Genomic DNA, 24637 nt, shown 5'->3' with positions numbered 1-24637 from the left:
CTAACTAATACCCTAAGCATGGCAGGACTATTTGACTAAGTTGGCCCTGAAGAGCTGCTCTCCAAAGGATAAATACAACACTTAAAAATAAATGTTGTTTGCTCCCTCCCAACAAACAGATGCATTATAGATGACTTCAGGATAATCAAAGCTCAGAACAAAGTTAAAATCTATAGGATTTATAGGTGAATGGTAGAAAATTCAAGTAGCTCACTTGGAGCACAATTTCAGTCACTAAACGTAAGTATCTGCAAAGGTTAGTGCTCTGACCAGCCCTAGTCACAGCTATCTTATCTTCAAAGTGCATGGTACCCAACTCAAAGAACTCCAGGTCTGCAGCTCACAGAACAGGCTGTGGCAGGGGAAGGAAGGGAGAACATGCAGGAAACCAAACAACAAACTGGATTTCCCTAAAGCAACAGCTGTCAATTACGCAAACCTTGCTTAACTACACAAGTTTGATGTTTAAACAGGTATGCAAACATAAGAAGAGACTTCTCCTCTATACCTGCAACTTAATTCATTTAAGTCATGTTTCAAGTTACACCACTGTGCAAGTCAGGAGCAACACTACCAAATCCTGTTCAATAAATGGGTTGGATGCACAAGAGCATGGTTGAAAGAGTCTGGCCTCATTGATTCTACAGTAGTGCAGAGATTTTTCTGAAAGCAATCACTGTATGATTTGATAAAGTTAGTGTCATTCATATACCTTAACTCGTTAGCATGCTACTGAAGTATCAGTGATTAATTACTTCTTTTGGTAACACTGTCATGGTTTAAACCCAGCTGTAACTCAGAACCACACAGCCGCTCTGTCACTCCCCACCACTCCCTCTTCTTTCTCCCCCACTCCCGGAGGGATGAGAGGTAGAATCAAAAGAATGCAACTCCTACGGGTTGAGATAAGAGCAGTCCAGTAACTAAGGTATAACACAAATCACTACTGCTACCACCAATAATAATAATGATAAAGGAAATAACAAAGGAACAGAATACAACCACTCACCACCCCCCGACCGATAGCCAGCCCGACCCGAACAGTGATCTAACCCTTCCGGGTAACTCCCCCCAGTTTATATATTGGGCATGACGTGCTGTGGTATGGAATACCTCTTGGCTAGTTTGGGTCATGTGTCCTGTCTCTGCTTCCTCCTGGCCTCCCCTCCTCCCTGGCAGAGCATGAGGCTCAGAAAGTCCTTGGTCAGAGTAAACATTACTGAGCAGCAACTGAAAACACTGGTATTATCAGCGCTGTTCCCAGGCTGAAAGTCAAAAACACAGCACTGCACCAGCTACTAAAAAGGAGAAAAATGACTGCTACTGCTGAACCCAGGACAAACACTCAAATGAAAAGTAGCGAACAGTGCACTGAGAAACTCAGTAGTCATTTTCCAGTATAGTTCCTCCATTTATTAAAGTGAAAGTTTCTCATGACAACTCCCACTGTTGCTGCTGCCGCTTCCTCAGAACTTTTCACAAAGTTTTACTCTATTGGATCATCTTGAAGAGACAAAGGTTACCAGCAATAAAGAGAGAGATGTTAGTCCCTCAAGAACTGTATGGTACTGGCAATGTGCAGCTGAATAATATAGCTGACTGGGAAAATGTAGAGCTACCTAAAGCACTTCCACCCCTTCCTTGAGAATTTAGATTGACAACTCCAAGATGAACATCACCTTCAGGCTAACCGTGATAAAGAAAACAGGATCTCTGAGACACACATGGTCTCATTTCCAGGGGTGATAAGTACAAACTCTTCTTTCCTAGGCAGCATTCACTCACAGCTATCCATTCCACAGTTCACATACTTGAAATGCTCTCAAACCTGAGAGCTGAAGAATAAGTGTTGCCTAACGTTAGCACTTTTAACATACATCAATTCACAGGAACAATTACTGAGCAAGCCAAGCACAGACATCTGAACCACAGCAGAGCGGCTGGGTAATTAAAGTGCAAGTTAAGGACATGAACACCTCTCAGCAATCAGGCTTTGTTTCCATTATCCCATACAAGAAATCAGATGCCCTGCAACAGAGAAGGAAGTAAAAAGAAAAAAATAATAAAAACAAAGAAAAGACAGTCTGCTTGAATTAAGGGCTCAAATAGTGACTTTAGTGGAATGGCGGGTGCATTCCTGGAGGCATATGACATTTCTTTTAATGGCAAGATTAACATCAGCTTCAGAGGTTCTGCAATAGCTAAAGTACAACAGTATGAACAGAAGCTACCTCCAGACAGTCACCATTGCTGCGGGAGGTACAGCAATAAGCATTACATACTTCAAGTGATACTAAACTACATTAACACAAAAAACCAACATGCAATTACACTGGGCACAAAGGAAGCTCATTCACAGGATTATCCCAGCAAACAATGCTCCCATGCAGAACACTGGATAGGTTGTTACAAATTCAACTGTCACAAGATTTTTAGCAGTTGCTAAAAATAGTGTACTTTGATCAGAAAACTTGCTAAAGAGACAAAACTCAACTGTTCACAAATTCCGTCAAAGAACACATCATGCAGGCTTATAAGCAGCAATTACTTACATGCCTACACAATGACCATTTGTTGACTGGAAACTATGTCCTAAACAGCCAGTGTTGGTTTATTTTAGCAGGGAGCAATTTCTGCCTTTACCAGCACAGCCCCCAGTTTAATCAAAAAGCCTCACCCTGTCAGAATCTTTGAGACTACAGTTCCTGCAGAAGAGGACTCCAACCATTAAGGGTGAAAAGGGTATTGGTGTTTAAGTACTCTAGTTAGTTTGAGACAAACTTTGAGCTCAGGTCATAATAGGAATGTAAAAGGATAAAGACTTGCTCTTGCACAGTAAAAAAAAAGTAAGACTTGAGTCCTACAAGATATTATTTAAGAAATAAATTAAGAAACTTGCCAGAGCAATGCAAAGAACCAAGAACAAGAACCATCACATCAGAATATCTGTCACCCAGTTCTGGAGCAACACTGCCCATAGCCCAAGTGACTGTTTTGTTTCCATCTTTTCCTGCACTCTTGTACTGTTTTTCCATAACAGCAATAACATCTTCTGCGTACAAGTTCATGTATTGTCAGTTCATAATTCTGCTTAAAGGACACTCCTCTGCCTGGCCACTGAAGCATCCAAACCTGAAAGATTTCCCAACAAAGCTGTGGCAGTACCATAGAAGAGGAATAAATTTGTTTTCCTAAATTCTCCCCAGAATGAAACTGACTGGGAGCACCCATTTGGGCTTTGGCAGAAAATGCTTATAGCTGCTTCAAATTGCAGTGACCAGTAACTTGTGAAAACTCGTATCAGTGGGACAGTTTTCCTCTCAAGGACTTACTATTTCCTTCCCCCACATTTCTCAGAGCAACATTGCCTTCATCCATAGGGTTTCCTCCATCTATAGGATGGGTTTCACACTAGAAGCAACTACAGGCACCATTGTGTTTTTGAAAGATCGTCTTTCCCTCTTTTGTAAGAGGAGGGACTTATCACAGCTAAGAATCTGAGACATCTTCTCTCAAATCATATGATTTGGGGAAAGAAAGGTTGGTTTGGGCTGCTTTAAAGGACTCCAGACATGTCACGCTAGCCCATTAACTCCCCCAGAGGGCAAGTTCCACCAGGATTTGTTTTCATAGGCCAGAGTGCTTTGGGTCTGCTGCACTAAGACACCAAAACTCTCCTGAAGCAGAGTTTACTTCAATTTAAATTCAAGACCTCATACATAACCAAATTAAAAATAAAAGCAGACAGCTGTCAGCTAGACAACCACTGAGGCTCAGGAGTATTTTACACAAAGGGAAACCTAATTTAGCACAAACATATCTTACATCAATGTTTTATAGTAATGTGCATCATCAGTGTTGTGTCCTACACCAGCCTAATAAAAAGGCAGGGTGGTAAGTGCAATATTCATTGATTACCATTGCTTCTGTTGGCAAGCAGTGTTACCTATCCTAATGCACAAGTTTCATCTCAAGAGCAAGATGTTTAGGCTGACCAAACCAGGCTGGCTCAGCTACTTGCACTTCCTCAGAAGCTGCATCAACTACAAGCTTGGCTTCAAGTGCTTCACGTTAGTTGTTACCTTTGCATAGACCGTTAAGACAAACGTACATGAAAACACACTATGAACTACTGCCACTGAATTATGGATGTCTTGTTAACTCTCTAATTCAGCAAGATCAACTCCTGACCATGTAAGGACTTTCCACAGTTTCTAGCCTCTGTTACCTCATGCCAAATTGCCCTGATATCAGTAGGACTTCTACCACACACAGGCAAAGACTGGAAAAACTAATATAATTGATAATGTCAAAGTACCAGCTCCACTAAAAAGGCTTCCTACAGGAGTGCTCACAGCAGTCTTAATACAGAGCAGGCATTAACACAACTGCTTACGCTCAGTTTAACATAAAAACAAGACCTCATGGTCACATTTAATAGAAGCAATAGCATTGTTGCTTCCAAATCCCATACCCTGGAGGCTTTTCCTAAAGCATGCAAAAACAAAGGCCTTTCCATTTGTTCTCTATTCATGCAATCCTATAAAAAGGGGAACAGACTCCTGGCTATTTTGCACTAACAAATACATTAGACAAAGACTGTTTAGAAACAGTACTAGAAGCTCTGTAGGCACTACATTGTTTCAGCAAGCCACAGTCTTGTCAGGTCATCACTACAGAAATAGGCCCTCACTTTTCAGTAGCCCTGCTGGCAAGCACAACTCAGTAAAACAGAACTGAAATACTACTGTTAATAGAGGAAGGTTATTACCACTGTGCAAAGTCAAAACAGGCTTCACAGCAAACACACAGCACTGATACGAAGATGACTGGAGGGAGCGGAAATCCAACCAACTCACATAAGTTAACCAGCTGCCTAAAACCCAGAGCACTAACTTCAGTTTTATAGCCATTATTTTATTCTGAATGTCACCACAACTTAAGCAGGTATTCTTCCAGCGACAAGCAGGAGTGGTGGTAAAAGAAGTGGATCACAGAATAGTTAGTGCTGGAAAGGACCTTAAGATCATCCAGTTCCAACACCCCTGCCACGGGCAGGGACAACTCACACAACACTATGTTGCCCAAGGCCCTGGCCAACCTGGCCTTGAACACTTAACATTTCCCTGAAAACTGACCAAACAACCCCACAATCCACAGCAACTATGTGGAAAGCAATTATTACAGCTCCTGAGCTCTACTTAGGCCAACTTAAGGCAACCTCTTACTTTTCCACCCTTTTCTACAAACCACTTGCACTGAGCACAAGCCTTATGTGACCTCACTTGGAGTATTGTGTGCAGTTCTGGTGTCCTCAACATAAAAAGGACATGGAACTGTTGGAACAAGTCCAGAGGAGGGCCACGAGGATGATCAGGGGATGGGAGCACCTCCTGTATGAAGATAGGCTGAGGAAGTTGGGGCTATTCAGCCTGGAGAAGAGAAGGCTGTGTGGAGACCTCATAGCAGCCTTCCAGTATCTGAAGGGGGCCTGTAGGGATGCTGGGGAGGGACTCTTCATTAGGAACTGTAGTGATAGGACAAGGGATAACAGGTTAAAACTTCAACAGGGGAAGTTTAGATTGGATGTAAGGAAAAAATTCTTTCCTGTTAGGGTGGTGAGGCACTGGAATGGGTTGCCCAGGGAGGTTGTGAATGCTCCATCCCTGGCAGTGTTCAAGGCCAGGTTGGACAGAGCCTTGGGTGACATGTCTTAGTGTGAGGTGTCACTGCCATGGCAGAGGGATTGGAACTAGATGATCTTAAGGTCCCTTCCAACCCTAACTATTCCATGATTCTATACACACAACTGTAAACAGCCAGAGACTTCAGAAAGTGTGATTTATTGTACATGACACCTCTAAGTCCTGAAAGGTCCTTGCTTTAGCTCCACCCTTGCTCAAGCTACACAAAGAATCATCAAATACACTTAGTCTCTTCCTGTTCACCTATTTTTCTGGACAGAGATCACTGCAGTAGAAGAATAAGCAGAAATGCAGAGTCACAAAGGAATGCTCACTGCTGAATATGGGCCAGTATTTATTCAACAAATATGTGGGAAAGCAGCTTCTTTTGCATGAAGTCAGACAGCATCTAAGTTTTGGCTCCACTGTCTAAAAGTCACTTAGGTAGTAACTTAACCAAAAAAAAAAAAAAAAAAAAGGAAAAGGCCCCAGTTTAATTCCCCTATTGTGCTGCTAATGCTGGTATATGAAATCCATCACAACGAAGAAATGAACTGGGATGCCAGAGAGGTCAAAATGCATCAGGTGGAATGACAGTAGAACTCTCACATCTGAGGGGGTTTTTTCACCCAGACATTTCATCCAGGTGAAATTCAACAGCTGAACTGTCCAGGGGCTCTGGCCCTAAGAGCATCCCACTAAGACCAAACATGCAGCCGCATCAAATACACTGTCACAATCTGGAAACACAACATCAGCACCAGGCATTCGATACCAGTTAGTTTTTTGTGAGTTTTAATAGCTTAAAAATAAAATAACCTTTCTATAGCTGTAGCCAAGCCTTTTTGTTGTGATAGATTACAGTATCATCAACAGCTGCACTGCTGGGAAATGAAATTTTTGCTTGTTTACAAGAAGTACATATCACTATTGAATATTTCCTTTCTGATAAGAACACTATACACCTAGAACTAAAAAAATTTAGAGGATTAGTTTAATACACACCTAGATTTGTCCTATTTGGAATATAATAATACATCCCTTCTTAGAGAATTCCAAAATGCTTTTCTGCAGTCAAGCAAGAGATCTGTTCACATGACAACAGCAGAGATTTCCAAATGTCATACAAGCACTAGCAGGAATGGCCACAGTGCCTGAACTCCACCAAGAAGAAACCAAACACAAGCAGGGGCAGTTTTACCTCAAGAGCAAAGATACAGTTTAGTGAAAGAGGAACACTGGTCTACATTGTAAGTGCAGATAAATGCACCTGCACATAGCACACTACCATTTACATATTCAACCACAGATCACAGTGAAAACTACCTGGGATACTCATGTTACAAGGGTCAGTACTAATTGGCTAGTGATACCAACAACTCCTGTTTCAGCAGCAGGGACTTAAGCACCAGTGAGAATCTCCAAGCGCATTCAAAACGCATTAACACTTCTAAATCACAAGTGGCTTCTACAGTACCTATATGCAAGCCAAGAAAGCTTCATCTAATGCAACATACAGCTGAAATTAAACAAGAATTCAGACTGTGCCCATAGTTTTGTAACCAGCAAGCACCCTGCAGACACTGACGGGACAGACTGGGACTATAGATAAAACAACAGCCTGTTCAACAAAGGACTTGTGGTGCTACTAGAAGCCTTGTTACAGTCTTCAGTGCTGATTTCCTAGTAGTGGTGCTTCTGGCTTATGAAAGAAATCTGTTCTCACCAGTTTGCTTGAATTTTAAGAGCCTGTAAAGTCTAAAAGTGAACATTAAGGCTTTTTGCTCATTATCTTCTCTAGCAGAATTTAACTTTTGCCTATATGAAAAACAGGCCTCTGACCTTGTTGTAGAAAACCTGGAGATTTTCTAGATACCAGCACACATCTTTTGGGACCTCCCCAATAGATCAAGCCATCAAATTCTGTTCTGATTGGAAGCTTTTCAACAAGACTTCTCATTCAAAATGCACTAAAAGCACACAAGTAGAATTTTGCTATTCCTGACTGCTGCTCTGCCCTGACTTCCCACTCAAGCCACATACCAAGACTGAACCCGGAGTCCTGATTCAGATCCAAGTCAGACTTGTACCAGGATTTACTATCAGGCCTTGAATACAAGAACATCACATAGAGCAACGGTTACAACAGCAACTGCAATGTTCTTAGATAATTTGGATACAGTTAAAAGCATCCTTAAAAGTTTTTTCAGCACTTTTGTGCTTCCTGAATCAAGAAATCTGATGTTCCAACTACTTTTGCATCAAAATTAACACATGGGACTAATGAGGAGCTCAGATCACTTAACTCATGATTTTTACTATGGGTACTGGAAGAAAGTTTCAGCACAGTACTGTTAAACACACAATAAGCTACTGATGTCAGAGTATATTCCTGTATTAATAAGAAGCATTAAGCAATTGTATTTATATTAAAGCCAGATCTGCAGAATTTTCCCACTCTAAGCAAAATGAAGTCTTCACTGAGTATATATTTGGAAAAGTACTCATGCCATTACTTCAGCCATCTCAAATATTGACAGATGGCAGAGTATCAATATTGACAGAGACCCCCATCATCATTCCCCCTCTGTACCCCTTGTGTTTTTACAAGGCAACAGGTAAGTTTGTTTTTAAACTTGTGGGGGTTTGACCTCAGCTGGAGACTGGATGCCCACTAAGCCACTTTATCACTTCCCTCCTCAGCAAGGTTGGAGGTGGAGAATATAGTGGAAAGATGCCTCATGGGTCAAGAGAAACAGTTAATAAAGCAAAAGCAAAGGCCACGTGCAGAAGCAAGGGAAAAGACTTATTCTCTACTTTCCATCAGCAGGCAATGTCCAGCCACTTCCCTGGAAAGTAGGGCTTCAGTACACAGTGTAGCCAGCAGGGCCAGGGCAGTGATGACCCCTCTGTACTCAGCACTGGTAAAGCCACACCTCAAATCCTGTGTTCAGTTCTGAGCTCCTCACTACAAGACAGACACTGAGGTGCTGGAGCAGGTCCAGAAAAGGGCAACAAAGCTGGTGAAGGGTCTGGAGCACAAGCCTGATGAGGCATGGCTGAGGGACCTGGGGTTGTTTAGAATGGAGAAGAGAAGGCTCAGGGGTACCTCACTGCCGTCTACAAGTACGTGACAGGAAGATGGAGCGAGGAGGTGGCTGCTTTCTTTTCCCGGGTATCAAGTGAAAACACAAGAGGTAACAGCCTCAAGCTGCATCAAGGGACGTTTAGATGGGTTATTAGGAAAAATTTCTTCACCAAAAGGGTGATCACATTGAAGTTATACATACTGAGAAGTAAAAATAGGTGTTAACTAGCTTTCTTAAAAGCAAACACCCTTAATACCACAGTTACAGCTGTGCTGGACAAAGTAATTGCGTTTGTTTAATTTTTTTTATACATATTTAAAAGCTTCTAAAATGCTTCAAAAAATATTTTAGCTGAAAATGGAAAGTCGTTTACTTTTTAAGACAAGGTCCAGAGACTTAAACATACACGAAGTTTTTCAAACTGAACACAGTAGGGATGAAAACGGCTTCTAATGCAAATAGAAGAGAGATGTTCCTACAGAAGAAATCACTGCTGCTGTAGTGTAATAAAGAATGGTGAGTCATATATATACACACACACACACACACACACACACGTACAAAGGACCACACTAAATCCAAAAGCACTAGGTTTTAAAAAAGTTTGTGACAAAGTTTGAAAAGCACAAAAGAAATCAGCCATTGCTCCACAAGTTCTAATAATTTCACTTATTTATACCAGAAAGCCTGGGAGAAAAAGGAAACAGCTCTTTCCTCCATATCCTCACACTTCAAGGCTTGTGGAAGTGTTAGTACCACCTTGCCACCTACTTCACTTTTGCAATAGCATTATCTACTATTTAGAAGTGATAAGGGAATTATCAGTTTCCCTTAACTTGTCCAAAATCAATTTTTTCCTGTTGCTCCCACAAACTTTCAACAGCGCCTCGCCCCAGAAGAAGTTAAAAAACTCAGGATGCTCAGCTCAGATCATCTTAAACAGAAAGCCGTACCACTGACCCACCTTCCCCTATCCTCTGCACCTTGCTGTATGTTGCTTAGTTTTGAGCAAGCTATTCCACACTACCCCTTAATTTCAAAAGTTTCCTGTGAACACACACAAATTCCCAACATTTTTCAGAGAGTCCTTGGTGACTACAGAATAAGTGACAGAAGTCACATGATTTACAACAAACTGCTTTAATATCTCCTTCAGTTTAATTGTCTGTAAGCCCTTATGTATGGATAAACTGTGTCAGTTTACCCAGTTACACAGAGCCTTTTGCTGTGGTACACATTTCCTATGGAGAAAAGGCATCTTCAAAACCAAAAGGTACTGAAAAACCCAGAAGCTAAACACAGTAAGCAACAAAGTCCAAGGGCAATACAGAACTTCTGTTCCTCAAGAACTCCAACATATGCAAGCAAGTAAACCACCACACATTCTCCACACAAGGCACCCTTACTCAGATATTATGACCTCAATGCCCTTGCCTTCATTCACACCTGGATTGAAGGAAGAAAACTAATCCAGAGGATGGAGAGAGCAGAGCCAAAGTCACCCTTCTGGAAGTCAAAGCTTTCTTACTGAGCAGCAGCAAGTTACTATAAGGTGAACCTAATTTCCAAACGACACTAAGGAGCTAAGATCACTAATCAGGTAACGCAAACATCTCTACTTTCCCACTACACTACCTGCATTTTGTCCTATCCCTCACGTACCAATATTTCTCATGACTGAAAAGCCATGGAAAACTTTTACAGCTACTAGGGGATTGCTTCCAGACAGCAAGCTGGACAACAGCTCTGAGGGGCTGGTAATAACACTATCAGAAACAGGTACTTGGTAGCAGTCACACACACTCCTTTTTCATTAGATTAAGCCAGAACAGAATCCCTTCAAGAAACCTCAAACTTCAGATTCTGCCAACACTCTATTCCCTCCTTTTCCTTCTGTAAAGCAGGAAAAGCACAAGTAGTCTATCCATAGAAAACAGCCAAACCCAGCTCATAATTACTCAAGGAAAAATAAAAATAAAAATAAAGTGAGAAAACATCTAATGTTGCTGCCCACATAGAAAAGCGAGACAGTAAGAAATCTGTCATTTTAAGTGCTCCTAAACCATAGACTTCACCAGACAAGTATATAATAAGTCAGAGTAGAGGAAAAATTCCTGTATGTGTAAGCTGCACTACCCAGAACACCAGCATCCTTCCAGAAGATATTCTTAGAACCACCCTTGATAATACACACAGTAAACCAGCTAATGGAAATAATAATTTCAGCAGGATATGACTCCTTTCTTTTCTTTAGAAAGCACTCATTGTATAAACCATTCTGAACAATAACCCAAACATCTGCATTAACAGACAGAAGCCTGCTAAATAACGCTCCTCCTTTGTCATGACAGGAGCCATCTGTTCACCTCACTAACCCAGCTAACCCCAGGCAAGTGTGGTGAGTATTGCCACAACTTACTTGTTATGCATCCTCATACTCCATGTTTCAGTGCACACCATTTATGCTTCCAAACAATAACATGGCATTAATCATACCAACAGAAGTCTTAAACACATGCTCCTACAATGAAATACCAGAGAAAACTCTCTGTGGTCTCCAATTAAAGAACACAAGTGGACCATAGCCTTCAACACATGAGAATAAGAGTTTGTAAATTCTATAGTTATTTTTACCCTTTTAGACTTTTCCTTTCTAACTCTCTAGTTCTTTATACTTAGTCTAGTTATTCTTACAGTTGGATGCTACTTTTAAAGAGAACACTCAAAGCGGATTCAATCCAAATCTCAAACTGAGTTTTCATGAGTTAGCCCCTGTGTCCAGGAGTAATACCTGAGGACCGGTATTACAGAGTTGAATGGCCCTACTGAAGAGAAGACCTTTTCCTGCATCTTACCCACGCAGCTCTAACGGTCCCCTGGTCTTACTGTTGATGGATACAGTTTACCCCTGCTAAGGCTGCTGGATCCCTCCCTCCTGCCTCTTCTCTGTACCTTTAGCCAGACCTGGTGCCCACTGAAGCCAACAAGACACAAGTTACTATGCGCAAAACAGATCCGTGCAGGGACGGGAGCCCTCCCAACCCAGGGCTGCGGGGTGTGCAGGCTGTCAGCCGGAACGGGGGATGCGGGGATTGCTCGTACCTGACCCAGTTGTCGCGGAACTTGCTCTGCTGGGGCTGGTTCAAGTAAATGGTGCGGGCTGGTGCCTCGTCCAGATCCGCCGAGGACGTGGCTCCGGACATCTCATCATCCGCCTTCTTATAGCCCGAGGGGGAACAGACGGGTCCTGCGGGGAGAGCGCAGAGCGAGGCGGTCAGCGAGGGGCTGCGCCCGACAAGGCTGGGCCGCGCTGCGGGGAACGAAAGAGAAAGGAAGGGCCGGGGGAACCAGCGGCTGCGAGCGAGCGCGCCCTGCCCGGTGTTCAGCGCGGCGGCGGCTGATAAATAACGGCGGCCGGGGAGGGGCCGCGAGGCCCGCCCGGAGCCAGCTGGCAGCGGCGGAGCACCGAGGCCCGCGCCCCCCGCCCCGCCCCCGGCACCGCCCGGCCGGTGCCCCCCGCCTCCGAGCTGGGCAGGCGCGGGTGCGGGGCAGCCCGCGGCGGGCAGCGGCGGCAGCAGCAGCAGCGCCCAGCGCGGGGCTCCGGCTCCGCTCCTCGGCGCTGCCGATCGGGACGGAGCGCCCGCGTCAGGCCCCCCGGGCACGGCCAGCGCCCCGGCGGCGTGGCCACGGCTGGCACCGGCCAGACACATTGTGTTCGAAGACAAGGCTCCGGTTCAGGCTTAAAAGAGCAAAAAGCTTTTTGGTTTACAGCTTCAAAGCTGAAATTGTAAGTCATTTTCCCCTCCAACTGGCGCGAATCGAGCTCTATGAAGCATTTGTGTTAAAAGGAAGCCAAAGTGTAAGGAAAGGAGATAGCCATTGTCGCTGTCCAGCCTCGAATACTACCAAAGTTGTTGGAGTCAGATTTACTGCTCTCCCCTGCCATTCTGAACTGTGGAAATACATATTTACAGCTCTGTGTAAACTAAGAGTATCAGCTGATGAAGTAAGCCAGGAATTCACAAGCTAGCACAGGTGGCTTGAGCCAAGGATGAGACAACTTCTTTCCCAAGATCTAATAAAGGTGTTATGTGAGGGTTATTTGAAAAGCCCATTCAAGAGGTAACAGTGAGAAGCAGCTATTGTCAAGGCAAATGCAGCAGTTGCTTCCCATTTCTGTACAAAGCAAAGACCATAGTGCTACAAGCTCATCTGATGAAACAGCAACTGAAAAGGGTCCAGCGAACAGCGGAGAGCCCACTGAAATTGTGGCCTTCTTTGCTACAGCTTGAGGGAAAAGCTTCAGTCCTAATACAAACTTAACATACTGAACACTTTTTCTCACACATTACCTTTTTTAAATACACCATAGGTCTGAGCTAATACTCTACTCCCGCATCTCAGACTTTCCCAGTGATTGATTCTTCATTGCTAGTGCAAACAGGCTCTGTATCCTCTAGACATGAGCCACTGGAGGGCAACATTACCCATTCAATTTATAATTTAGTCCAGCATAAAAAAAAACAACTCTTGTAACGCTAGCAGCTGGCCAATAAAACTAACACAATTAACAAAACAACACGCTTTCAACAGCACCCTCTCTTGCCCAAGGCAAGTGTTGCACGTTGTGAATTCATGCTTTGGAGACATCAAGCTGATGTGAGTCTGATTTTTTTCCCATGTTAGTTGACGCTAACTCAGACAGCAGAGATGCCAACCTGATAGCATTGGCTTTGTGGAAAAGGATGTAAACTTAAGAAGTGAAATATGTAAGACTATACGTTATGCAAGACTATGCCATTATAATACTATGTTAGGTTACTCAGCCTGAAAAAGCTTGCCACAATGCAGAGGACCGCTCAACCTTGCTGAGTGGCTGTTTTCCCCTTCAGAAAAATCAGAGCCAACAGCACTACCGATACTTACTGTTCTTTCCCATTGATTTCATGTTGTGCAACTGCAAAGGAGATCAAGCAATAGTACTCTTAAAAGCATTAAGTGCAAGGAAGCAATTTTGATCTGTTTTCCTAGTCATGCTCCAGACAGAAATGCAATTATTCTAGAACAAACATGCTATAAAAATTGTTGGGTTTTTCAAAGACCTTATTTGGTTCACCTTTTATTGACTCTCTCTGATGCTTGAAATCCTCCTGCTAACTAGTTCTCTTCACCACCAAGTGTCATGGAGCTGTCCCACAACTTTAAGGATTAACTGAGTAAAGACAGCTGATAAAGTTCAGAGGTATTTAGGTTTACCTAATGCCCTATGCTCTTGCCTGCTCTCTCCAAGATGGATGCCTCAAAAGACAAGGCACTGGCCTTATTCTTTAGAATTTAGTATTTTAGTATTTTATTTAATTTTTAATTATATAATAATATTTAATTACATTTATATATTATATTTATATTTTATATATTATCTATGTATAATATAGTATTATATATATTTATTTATTGTTTATTTAGTATTTATTTTAATATTTTCAAAGCCGACTTCTGAGAGTGTAGCAACATTTCTGCCAAGAAGGATTTCAATTTTGCAAGTGGCTCAAGTCAGCTGTTTCAACTTTTAGTGGAATAAGCTTCATTTTGGAAGATTATCCCGTAATCCTGCCCAGCAGGAAAGCCTTCCACCTCCCTCCTGTTGCTAAGCAGATCACACCCAAAAGCCTGCAGACAGTGACCTGTGCTGCTGGCTGTAAGATGCTCTTCTTCCCTGTGCTTAGAAAGGTTAAGGAGCCCTGAGCTTCTGATTTGCTCATGGTGGGCAGCAGTCCCAGAGGCTACACCACCTTGAGAAGGTATCTCTTTCAAGGAGACCAAAGCCTGACCACATGCAGACCATCACTTCAGCCATGTGAAAGCAGCTTCACCTCTGCTCCTTGTTCAGGAAGGCTATGCAAAAATACAACACAGATCTGGCTGCCTCCATCAGTGGTGGAACTTAAAACCAAAGTCACAGCAGCTCTTACTCAGTAGTGCTTACTACCCTGTATCCAAAGGAATCAGACTCCTTGACTTCACTTAAAGGCACACCAATTTCTCACTCTGGGAAAGTTTCTCTCCTGTAAGACCTGCATCTTCTCTGGTATATGCCCAAGGACTTGCAACACTGCTATGCAATTTACTTCAGAGAAAACTATTCATGTTTCAAGGAGCATATTAGAAGTAGAGCATTATACCTCATTGCCTATCCATTTAGTATGTTTAGCTACATCAGATTTTGGATCTTCTAGCTATATTGGTCTTAAGCCTCTATCATAGAATCACTTATGTTGGGTAAGTCCTTTAAGATCATCAAGTCCAACTGTTAATTCAGTACTTCCAAGTCCACCACTAAACCATGTCCCTAAACACCACATCTACACATCTTTTTAAATACCTCCAGGGATGGTAACTCACCCACTTCCCTGGGCAGACTGTATACAGATCAATGTAAGTTAATTTTGAGTGTGATGTGGAAGTCAACACAATTCGATAAAAGGAAGCCAACTGTACACAAGTAACTCACTGTGCTTTTGGTGTGCTAGTAGGGCAGCTCTCTTCACTTGCTGAAGATATCATTTGGCTCAGCTCATATCTCCTGAGCTCTGCTGTTTGGTCTTGTTAGTCTTCCACCCCTAGAAATCATAAAAATCTATCACCAGTGACACTACCTACTCTGCTCTCATCTTGGTAGCTTGTACTTCAGGGAAAGCAGAACTTTTGTACTGGCCAAAAGTTCCCAGGAACAGAAGCCAAACATGTCATTAAGTGATTATTCCCCACTCATCTTCAGGAAGGAAGTCTTGAAAAGTCTCAGTTTGAGTAGATCAGAAAACAGAAAGTAAGCAAGAGCTGGGCATGGAAAAGCCTCAGGGGATACTTGCAAGCCAGTCTACAAACAGGTATTCTGTGGAATTATAAAAGAGTTAGTAAAGCAACATATTTAAACACTATGATTACAACCTATTTTTATGGAACTTAGAATACTAGGGAACTTCAACAGTGTCTCATACATCTGGCTTCAACTCTGAGGCACAAGACACTTAATGCAGACATCTAAAACTGTTTCCCACTGTGCTTTACAAGTTCCATGAGTCAGACCCGAGTTAAAACTCCCTTTTATAAAGCCCATTCATTTCTTCAGGGCTCTTACTTCACACTATTTAACAAGTTTATTTTCTAAAAAAAGATGGGATTAAAATTTGACTAAAATATCAAGACATTTTATAGCTTTATCTCATCATTAAGAGAAACCAGACTTGATACCCTGACAAATTCACATGGCATTTGTTATCACTTGAAAGCAATGAGTTATAATTTAATACTCTTACTTCACTGGGTCTGCAAAGATGACATTTTCTATGTATATCTGTCTCAATGTCTGCTCAGTAATAATCATAGCTTCTCTATGATAGAGTAAATAAAATGTTGTCAATTCTATAGTGTTTTTAAAGATGAGTCACTTGGGATGTTTGCCAGCTGTCAGAAGTCACAAGAGAACTCTTAACTGAAATTGTACCACTTCTAAGTAGATTAGCCAGCTAGTTACTACTCCTGTCTTGGTGAGGTGCTTGATTGCTCTAACATGTGTTCCATTTTTAAGAACAAGTGATAATAGAGCAATTAAGCACCTCAGAACCACAGACAGCAGAACCACAAGCTCTGAGAAACTGCAGGTTTGTAATGGAGAAGTTCAGACAGGCTTCATCATGTGATGTTTAGAACCTAAAGCAATACTAAGCTTCATAGCCAAGAATCATCCTGCCAATTTTGAACACCGTTTACAGGACCAAGATCTAGTAGAAGAATGGATGCTGAGCTGAAGCTAACCCCATTTGAGAAAGTTGGATTACAGTCACCAAAGGTCCTTTCTAACCTCAACTACTCTGTGATTGTAAAGCTTAGTCAGCCACAAGTCAAAGGTTAAGTAGCCATTCCTTCTGTCCCCCACAACTGTATTAAGTGTCAATTCTCAGTTAAAAACATTTGAAAAGGTTCTCTTCAGAGCAAAAAGGACAAAAAAGCCTCACCAAAAGCCTCCAAACTTTTGTCATTTGAAGACCACAAGTTCTGTTATAGGCTTAGCTTCAGAGCTAACTTTTGAGATGTTCAGTTTACTGAGATGCATATTTAAAGAGTGGCAGACAAGTTTGGACTTTTGCCTGCCCTGAAATAGAAAGTTTGCTTTTAACAAGCCACGCCAGATTCAGCAACTCACCATCGCTTTCTTGGGATAACATCTTTTTCACAGGATTTCCCTCACAGACAGAGTACCAAAGATGGTACCAAACAAGAGAAGTTCTGCAGCTGATAACTATCAACAAATTCATATACAAACAGTGACTTTGAAGCTTGGCTGAGTTGGTTTTATCTAGAACACATTCTTTCTTGCATTATTTCATTACCTGCTTTAACTGTTCAACAGAAATATATTTAAAGTAAATATAAAATTGCATAAGGGTAAGAGATCAAACAAGAAGAGCACAGCATGCTCTCATAGGAAATGCAGGGCATGGACTTAACTAACCATGTCTTCCAGGAAACCTTCGCTCCCACCAGGACTGGGACACCTTAACCCTGAGTTATAAACAGTTCATGTGAAAAAAGAAAAAAAAACAACTTTATGAACAACAAGAAGTTTCTATTTTTTTAGCATCTGGAAAACTCCTACAGTGTTCAATAGTGTAAGACTGCAGGCAAATGTTCTGACTAAGCCAGAGAAAGCTCTGGAAGAATTCACAAGAGAGCTTTCATTTTCTAGCTCTTCTATTATCAGGAGTATTTTTAAACATGCTTCCTTCTTAATAGGTGTATCTCCTGCAAAGTGAGATGTCCTTAGTAAGATCAACTGCATGCAAGTACCAGGGTTCATAATAACAACAACCTTAAAGTTAATACCATAGTTGCAAAACCTCTCTCATTTCTCTCAAGAATTGTGAGAGCTGCTCTGCTTGAAGTTACTGGAAGTAAAATGGCTCTTTCATTTGCTAAAGGAGAAGCAAACATAAAAAAATATTGTTAATATATATTTAGTAGGTGGGTTTTTAAGATCCGTTTTACTTCAAGCTGTTTTCAAGTTCTGTAAACAGCACCATGGATGTTGCTAATGTGTCTTTCAGGAACATCTTTCATCAGGTACAGTTAAGGAGTCTGGTATTCAATTAAGTTTGATAATGTTTCCATGATCAATCTTGTCAATTTTAATAGCAACTATAAAGTTGAGAGGAAGAGGATACCTGTCCTCAGCTTTCCCAAGGGAGCTCCCTGAAGTTTGAGGCCAAACAGAACTTCTGTAGAAGACATTTACTAAAACCCAGTATTTTACATGGGATAGTAAAAGATATAATATTCCACAAAAAATGCAAATGGTGAGTAGGAAAGAGGAGAAGATAGTACTGTATATTTTAGCTTACAACTTTGCTAGCACCAAGCTTCTCCTCAAGTAATGTCTAATCAGAACAGGGGACAAACAATTATCCAGAAAAAGAATGGTGTCTGTTCTGCCAACGTGAAGGATAAGCATAAGCAGTTAAAGCCTTTTTAGACTGGAATATTAACATTCAATGCTTCAGTCTGGGATAACAAGGAGGCCATGACAAATTCTAGTGACAGAAAATAGTTGCTAGCTACAACATGCACAATACCGGAGAGGATACATGTACAAAGCCTTCACAGATTGCAGGAAAGGCTTGTGATGTTGGAAGCAAGAGCTATCCCTCCATCTCATCACCATCATTCCAGGCATTAGAAACTCTGCAACAGGCCTTTTTACACCAATACGATGAAATTCTTGCCACCACGCAACACTAATGAAGTGGACAAAGTAGTACCATTACCTATCTGCATCAGCATTTCAGTAATCAGGACACTACTCCAATTACCAGCTTGTGCAGGAAAACACACAAGCAGCATTATATGCAGTCCCAGGCAAAGCACTGTTTTTCTTACAGGCTAAAGAAAATATAAACCAAAGAGCTGGAAGTGAACTCAGTTCTGACAATATAACTGGTAGGTTATTCTCCCAAAGCCTGTGATTTGGTTTTGTTATTTTTACCTTTAAGCAGTTACATTTTCCAGCCTAACTACCAGGATACTCAGTGAGCAAAATATCAGATTAAAGTTCTCCCACACGATCACGTTCTAAAAGTTAACCTGAATTTATGTCTGTCAACAGCTAAAGCTATAGTGGAAAAAAAAACCTTGTGTTCAGGTCAAGCAACTTGTAGCAGGACTTTCCCATAGAAATCTCAAGTCAGATTTGGGACAGTGGGATTTACAGCTCTCAGCTAACTCCTGTGTTCAAGTCAACACAGAAAAAAAAACAAACATCCATACCTTTGTATCCGATGTTTTACAGATGTGCAGCAAGGAAGAAAGGCAATTTTACACACAGCAGAAAGATTTAAAGATAGGAGTTTTTTTCCTGTGCTAGATACGGACCAAGAAATTGAGACTCAGATGAAGACAGTAGCCCCCAAAAGGATATTAAGAGTAAATAAAGCTTCAGAAGCATGACAAGAGAAGACTGAGCAAAGGAAGAGTATTTTCTGAATTCCAAGATGCAAGGAGGAAGTTGTCATCAATCAAGCTAACCCAGACACTGCAAAGGAAATTAAACAGACACAGGTCTAACTTCACTCCTTTTCTCTTTGTAGCTATGCGATATGTGTGGATTATCAAAATTAACAAGATGAAGAAGGGTATTGTTGGGTAGAAAAGTTACCCAATGTGATACACTTCAGAAGTTGCTTAAAACTCAAGAGTAACTGCCTGTAAGAGTAGGGCATGAACTGTCCTGCAACAGAAGCTGCCATGTGGCCACTAGTTTGGGATTGCTTACTTTGAAGCCTGGAGAGCTACATGCAGCTCACACATGTCAATCTTAGAGATGCATTAATCTAGTTCCCAGGAGCATGCATGTTAAAAATCATACAGTACTAACACCTACCAGCGTACTTCAGGGATCAGAGCAAAAAGTGCTGCTATAAAATGGGAGCCTAGCTGAGCAAGAAGAAAAGCTTGGATATTCCCTGCTCATTGCAGGGGAGATGGACCAGACCTTTGAAGGTCCCTTCCAACCCAAACTACCCTGATATACAGGTCAATTCAAGAAGGACTGATCTGCCAAGGAGATGTAGCTACAGAAGAACTGCAGTATAGCTGCAGAGGTACCCACAGTATAGGTAGATCAGTAGTTAATAGATACACAACACCAGCAGCTCCCACAGTAGGTGACTAGAACCATACACATTTGTGTAAGGCTTCTTGTAGCATTAGCTGACACAAAAGCAACCGTTGAGATCACAGAAATGAGAACAAGAACTCCATTTGCCTGGACTTGTTAATGTAAGCCTGAACAAGAATAGCATATGCCTTGTGAAGTCACTTCTTTGTTTATCACCAATTTAAGCTACATTTGGTGACACTGAAAAAGATCTCTGAATAATCTCACATTACAAATTAGAAAGTTCTTAACTCCAGCAAGTTCAAGGCACAGAACACAGCCTGTTATGAAGAACAGCCTTTATCAAATTGTGAATGGAATTGCATGCTTCAAGCAGAGACAGCTGGAGCCTAGATTTTGATGCAGATGCCCAAATTCATGTGCATGAAGCAGCTAAATGCTGTCAACAATGAACAAAACAGATCCTTGGCAGAACACTAGAGACACTTCAGAGAACTAAAAAGCAGCATCCAGGGTTATGCTACTGCAGGAGTATATAGATTAGCAAAACCTGTATATACAGAAAAAGATTCAGATGCATGATCATGCACAAATACTGTGTATTTCCAGAGACAGTACTCAGCTTCCCTCTGAATGAATAGCAGATACTCACATACTCGAAGCAAAAATGAGTTGACAGAATACTTGGGTATGTGAGAGCAAAGGTGCCTAAGGTTGCCTGTGGCCCAAGTTAAGGTCTCCTTGGTGTAGTTTTTGCTTCTTTGAACAGCAAGATAAAGGCCTCCAGCTAACAATCCTCAAATGAAGTTTTTGTGAGACCACAAGAGGAACAGCACTTTGCCTAAAATAGCTCTTCTTCAGCTCCCAAGTCATTTTATACCTGCTCACTCATTATTAGCTTCTGCTGATACTGCTGAGCTAATAAGACAGCATGAGACAAATATAATCTATTCTTATTCTGCCTCATGCTCCATAGCCACAACTGTCAGCTAAATTCCAAGGCTGAACCTGTATCACTAGTAAGTAAACAGAAGTCAGCCCCTTCTTCCCCTGCCCCAGCTTCAAGACTAACTTTGCAAAACCATTAGGGGCACTAGTAACTGATAGTAGTTAGAACAAGTGTTTTGTTCTTAATTTCCCATACTGCATTGGACAAAAGTGGCATTTCTAGAAGCTTTGCTCCTCTTCCACTCTTTCCTTAGTTGTTCTTCAGACTCACTTGTTTATTTGCTAGCAGTTGTCACCATACCCTCGACTTCAAGGAGTGTTTTTTCCTGGTACACAACACTGTGTCTGATTTATGAGAATCAATGATACATCTGGGGCCTGAAAAAATATATTTCAGGCAGCAGATAAATTAGATCTAATAGCCTGACAAAGTCGAATACTCAGCTCCAGCAGCTACTGTTCAACACCAGAATTTTAAATAGGCAAGAAGCACTGCAGCTCCAGCAAGCCCAAGGAACCTCTTGAGCTGTACTTGAAACCCCTCAAGTCAAAATCCAAACACTAGATGTGCAATAGGTTTTCTAAGAGCCGGTTCAAACAACTGATGTTCCTCAAACTCAAGATTCAACTTTGAAAGCTACCTACGAGTTCCATGTTTTCATGGATACTACAACTGCACCAAAATATCCTATAAGATTAGTCATCAATTTCTTTCAACTAAAACCACACAACTTTAATGAGCTCCTTAAAAAGCAGCAGTGAGGCAGCTGTGAAGGGGGTAATGGAGTCACTGGTTCTGTAAGAACTTGATATACCAAATACTAGTGTTCCCTGTTTGGGGTTACACAGTTTTAAGACTTTGGAGAACTATGTTTCTCCTCACCTACTTGTCATGTCAATGTGTCACTGCTCTTCACTTCTTAACCTCCTGGATTAGCATGGCCTACCAACTGCCAGTAGAGCTCAAAACACGTTTACACACATTGGGAAGCTCTGTACAAATCTTCAGCATTTGACACAGTTTGAAGGACACTGAATTTAGAGCTGCTTATTTAACATCACTTGGAAGCATTTTATATACAAAGTGACAGTGCAAATGCAGATTCCACTGTGCAAACACATGAAAACATGTACTGTGCCCATTCTGCATGCACTTTCAACCTCTGAGATAAGGACAACTTCACTAAGGTCCTTTTGAATTTCCAGCTCAAGAAATCGTCATATTAAAAAAAAAAAAAAAAAAACAAAAAACAACCCCAAAAAACCCTTAGTTTAACACAAACTATTGTATTTGACAATGCAGAATGGCAATTCTAATCTCTCCCCAGATTCTTTATTTGCAGTTCTTGGAATTTATCAAAGATTTGATTGTTAAAGCAGTTTAAAAAAAGCAAACATGAGGTGCCAGAAGTCACAGCTAAACTGGATTCTTATACTTCAAAGCAGAAAAAATGTACATCTGTCCCCTGAATAATCCCACTGCTCAAGGAAGATCCTTAAATTCTAGCACTTTTGTCAGACACACCTTGGATAACCATAACTAGTAATCCCATTTGTGGGCCATGTACATAAGTATCAAGCACAGTGGACCTGATATGTGATTAACAGAGTATTTCAAAACCAGTCATCAGAAATCTCCTTAGCCAAACTGACAGTCACAGCTAAGCCTTAGAAGAGATCAGTTACAGCCTTCTCTCCTCCCACCTTTGAGGCTTGTTTTCCTGTATTAATATTGGTTGAAGCTGAAACTACCTTTGGCACATCATAATTCTATTAACATTCTGGCACACAAGTGGGTTTTCTTTCATTTCTGTAATGCATCTGTTCCTGTAACAATTTACCAACAGCTTTAAGCATATCAACTGCAAGCACAGTTAATCTTGACTTCAAAGAGAACAATTTACACAAGAAAAATTAATGTTTTCCCATTTATATGCTCATGATGTAAAGCTATCTGTATTTTACTAAAAGCCCAGAGGCCTGTAACGCCGGCATCTAGCCAGCATTAGATTAGAAAGATTTATTGCATACATACTGACCTTTTGCTCCAAAGCATTCCCAAATCTGTTCTTCATTCCATCCACCCATAGTTTAGTATAATGCACAACAAAATCAGCTGCTCATTTTACAGTTACCTAGAGAGAAGCATCTCTTCCAGCGACGGTAGAGAGGCATGATGTTCATTCCTCCTTGCACTGGCTGCATGAAGATGAAAACAGCAGTAGTCCTTCAAAGATCTCTACAGCATTAGCAGGTCTCAAAGCTGAGTAAAGTGATCCCCATGGAATCTGTGAAATATAGGTTTGTGCTTTCAAACTGCTCTGCATTGGATTCATAGGAGGAAAGTGTGCAGTAGGTGCCTGTGTACACCCATACACAAAAAGACAGCTATGGCTCTCACTGGAACATTTTAATACATTCAGACAAAAAGAGGGGAATTCAGCCTCATCCTATATTTCAGCACTTGAAACAATGACCTGTCCAGTTCCTGGACTTTGACCCCCACATATCAGCTTTCAAAGAACAATTTCTCAAGTGAAATCCTAATAGAAAGTTGCAGTAGAACTCAAGTTCTGTTCCTCCTGGAGATGCTATCTGTGGTGGTATGGGTCATGAGAGCCACGCATCTTTGCGGGGACAAAGATTCCCTTCAGCAGGTTTAATGGCAAAGTATTTTTGCTCTCAAACACAAAGATTAAAAATAACTCATCTATCCTTTCAGCTAATAAAACAATCTCTTTCCTTTAAGAAAGGAAAGAGTAGTTTTCATTTCCCTTTTCACCTGTAACAACCCCATTAGTATGAGTCAGATTTACTTATATCCCCTTAACCAGCTTCTCAGGGTTCTTCCTCCCTGGTACCTCTCCAGATTATTCACTTGTTTTTTGGATGGAGGATAGAAAAGAAAACATCAGCACTGTGCTTAAAGCCTCCAGAAACAGCCATAGGAGGAGACAAGGATTTGGGGTTTTTGGACTATATCTGAGGTTACTATCCCAGTGAAGTATCAGATCCACAGAACATTTCCCTGTGGCCAAAAGCAATGCATCAGCTATCTTTAGTGTTGAGTACAGTTATGCCAGGACAGGTGTGTGCTTTGAGAAAGCCAAACCACATCAGCACAGAAAGAAGGCAAGAACCACCACTGGCTCCTAACCACCAACTGCAACTTGGTCAGTCCAGTCTTTCTGAAGGTACCAGAACACTAACATCACACCATGAACTTCAGAGTTTAGTTCTGTTTGTATCTGTGTAAAGCAAGGCTCCAGATGGGAGCAGTGTATCAAGCCCATCTTTGCCATCATCAGGAAGCTGAAACAGAGAGTCAGAACACCACCTGGCAACTGGCACAACTGAAGGTGGCAAGAGATAATCACACAAAGGGTATCAAATATTTATGAGCAAGACAGTGACAGGAAACCATGGAAGACACCACTAGCTACAAGTAAGTGCTTTTTCCTCAAGAGAGGAAGGTAACTCAAAATTTTAGCTGCTCTTATCCAGCTTTCATTAGGGAAGTACATTGCATAATGCATGAGGAAAGCATCCGAGAACACTGTTTGAGGACATTATCTATTCCCTACAGAGACAAATCCATGAGCAGACAGTATTGTATCTGTTTGTCCTCTCTACGTAACTCCCATTTTTTTTTTTTACTAAAAATTATAAGAGCACACCAGCTGACCAGGCCAGCCTAGATTAGCAGTTCCCCATTTTGGGGCATCTGAATAACTTATCTGGAACCA

General features: G+C 41.5%; 1 protein-coding gene across 3 annotated transcripts in view; it reads right to left on the bottom strand.

The window, feature by feature from the left end:
* Positions 1-24637, bottom strand: part of ATP8A2 (ATPase phospholipid transporting 8A2) — a 325549-nt gene that overhangs the window by 277824 nt on the left and 23088 nt on the right. For 2 of the 3 annotated variants that reach the window (XM_062615166.1, XM_062615168.1), the window contains exon 2: positions 11876-12020. In XM_062615166.1, coding sequence (XP_062471150.1) covers positions 11876-12020 — 145 coding nt within the window. Of the gene's footprint in view, positions 1-11875; positions 12021-23026; positions 23180-24637 lie in introns of all 3 variants that reach the window. The other variant, XM_062615167.1, reaches the window with a different exon arrangement.

Source organism: Pezoporus occidentalis, unplaced genomic scaffold, assembly GCF_034315485.1.
Source record: "Pezoporus occidentalis ecotype Australia unplaced genomic scaffold, CSIRO_AGI_Poc_V1 ctg18, whole genome shotgun sequence".
Classification (NCBI taxonomy): domain Eukaryota; kingdom Metazoa; phylum Chordata; class Aves; order Psittaciformes; family Psittacidae; genus Pezoporus; species Pezoporus occidentalis.
The sequence above is the reverse complement of the archived record's forward strand: the minus strand, read 5'-3'. Positions and strand labels throughout refer to the sequence as shown.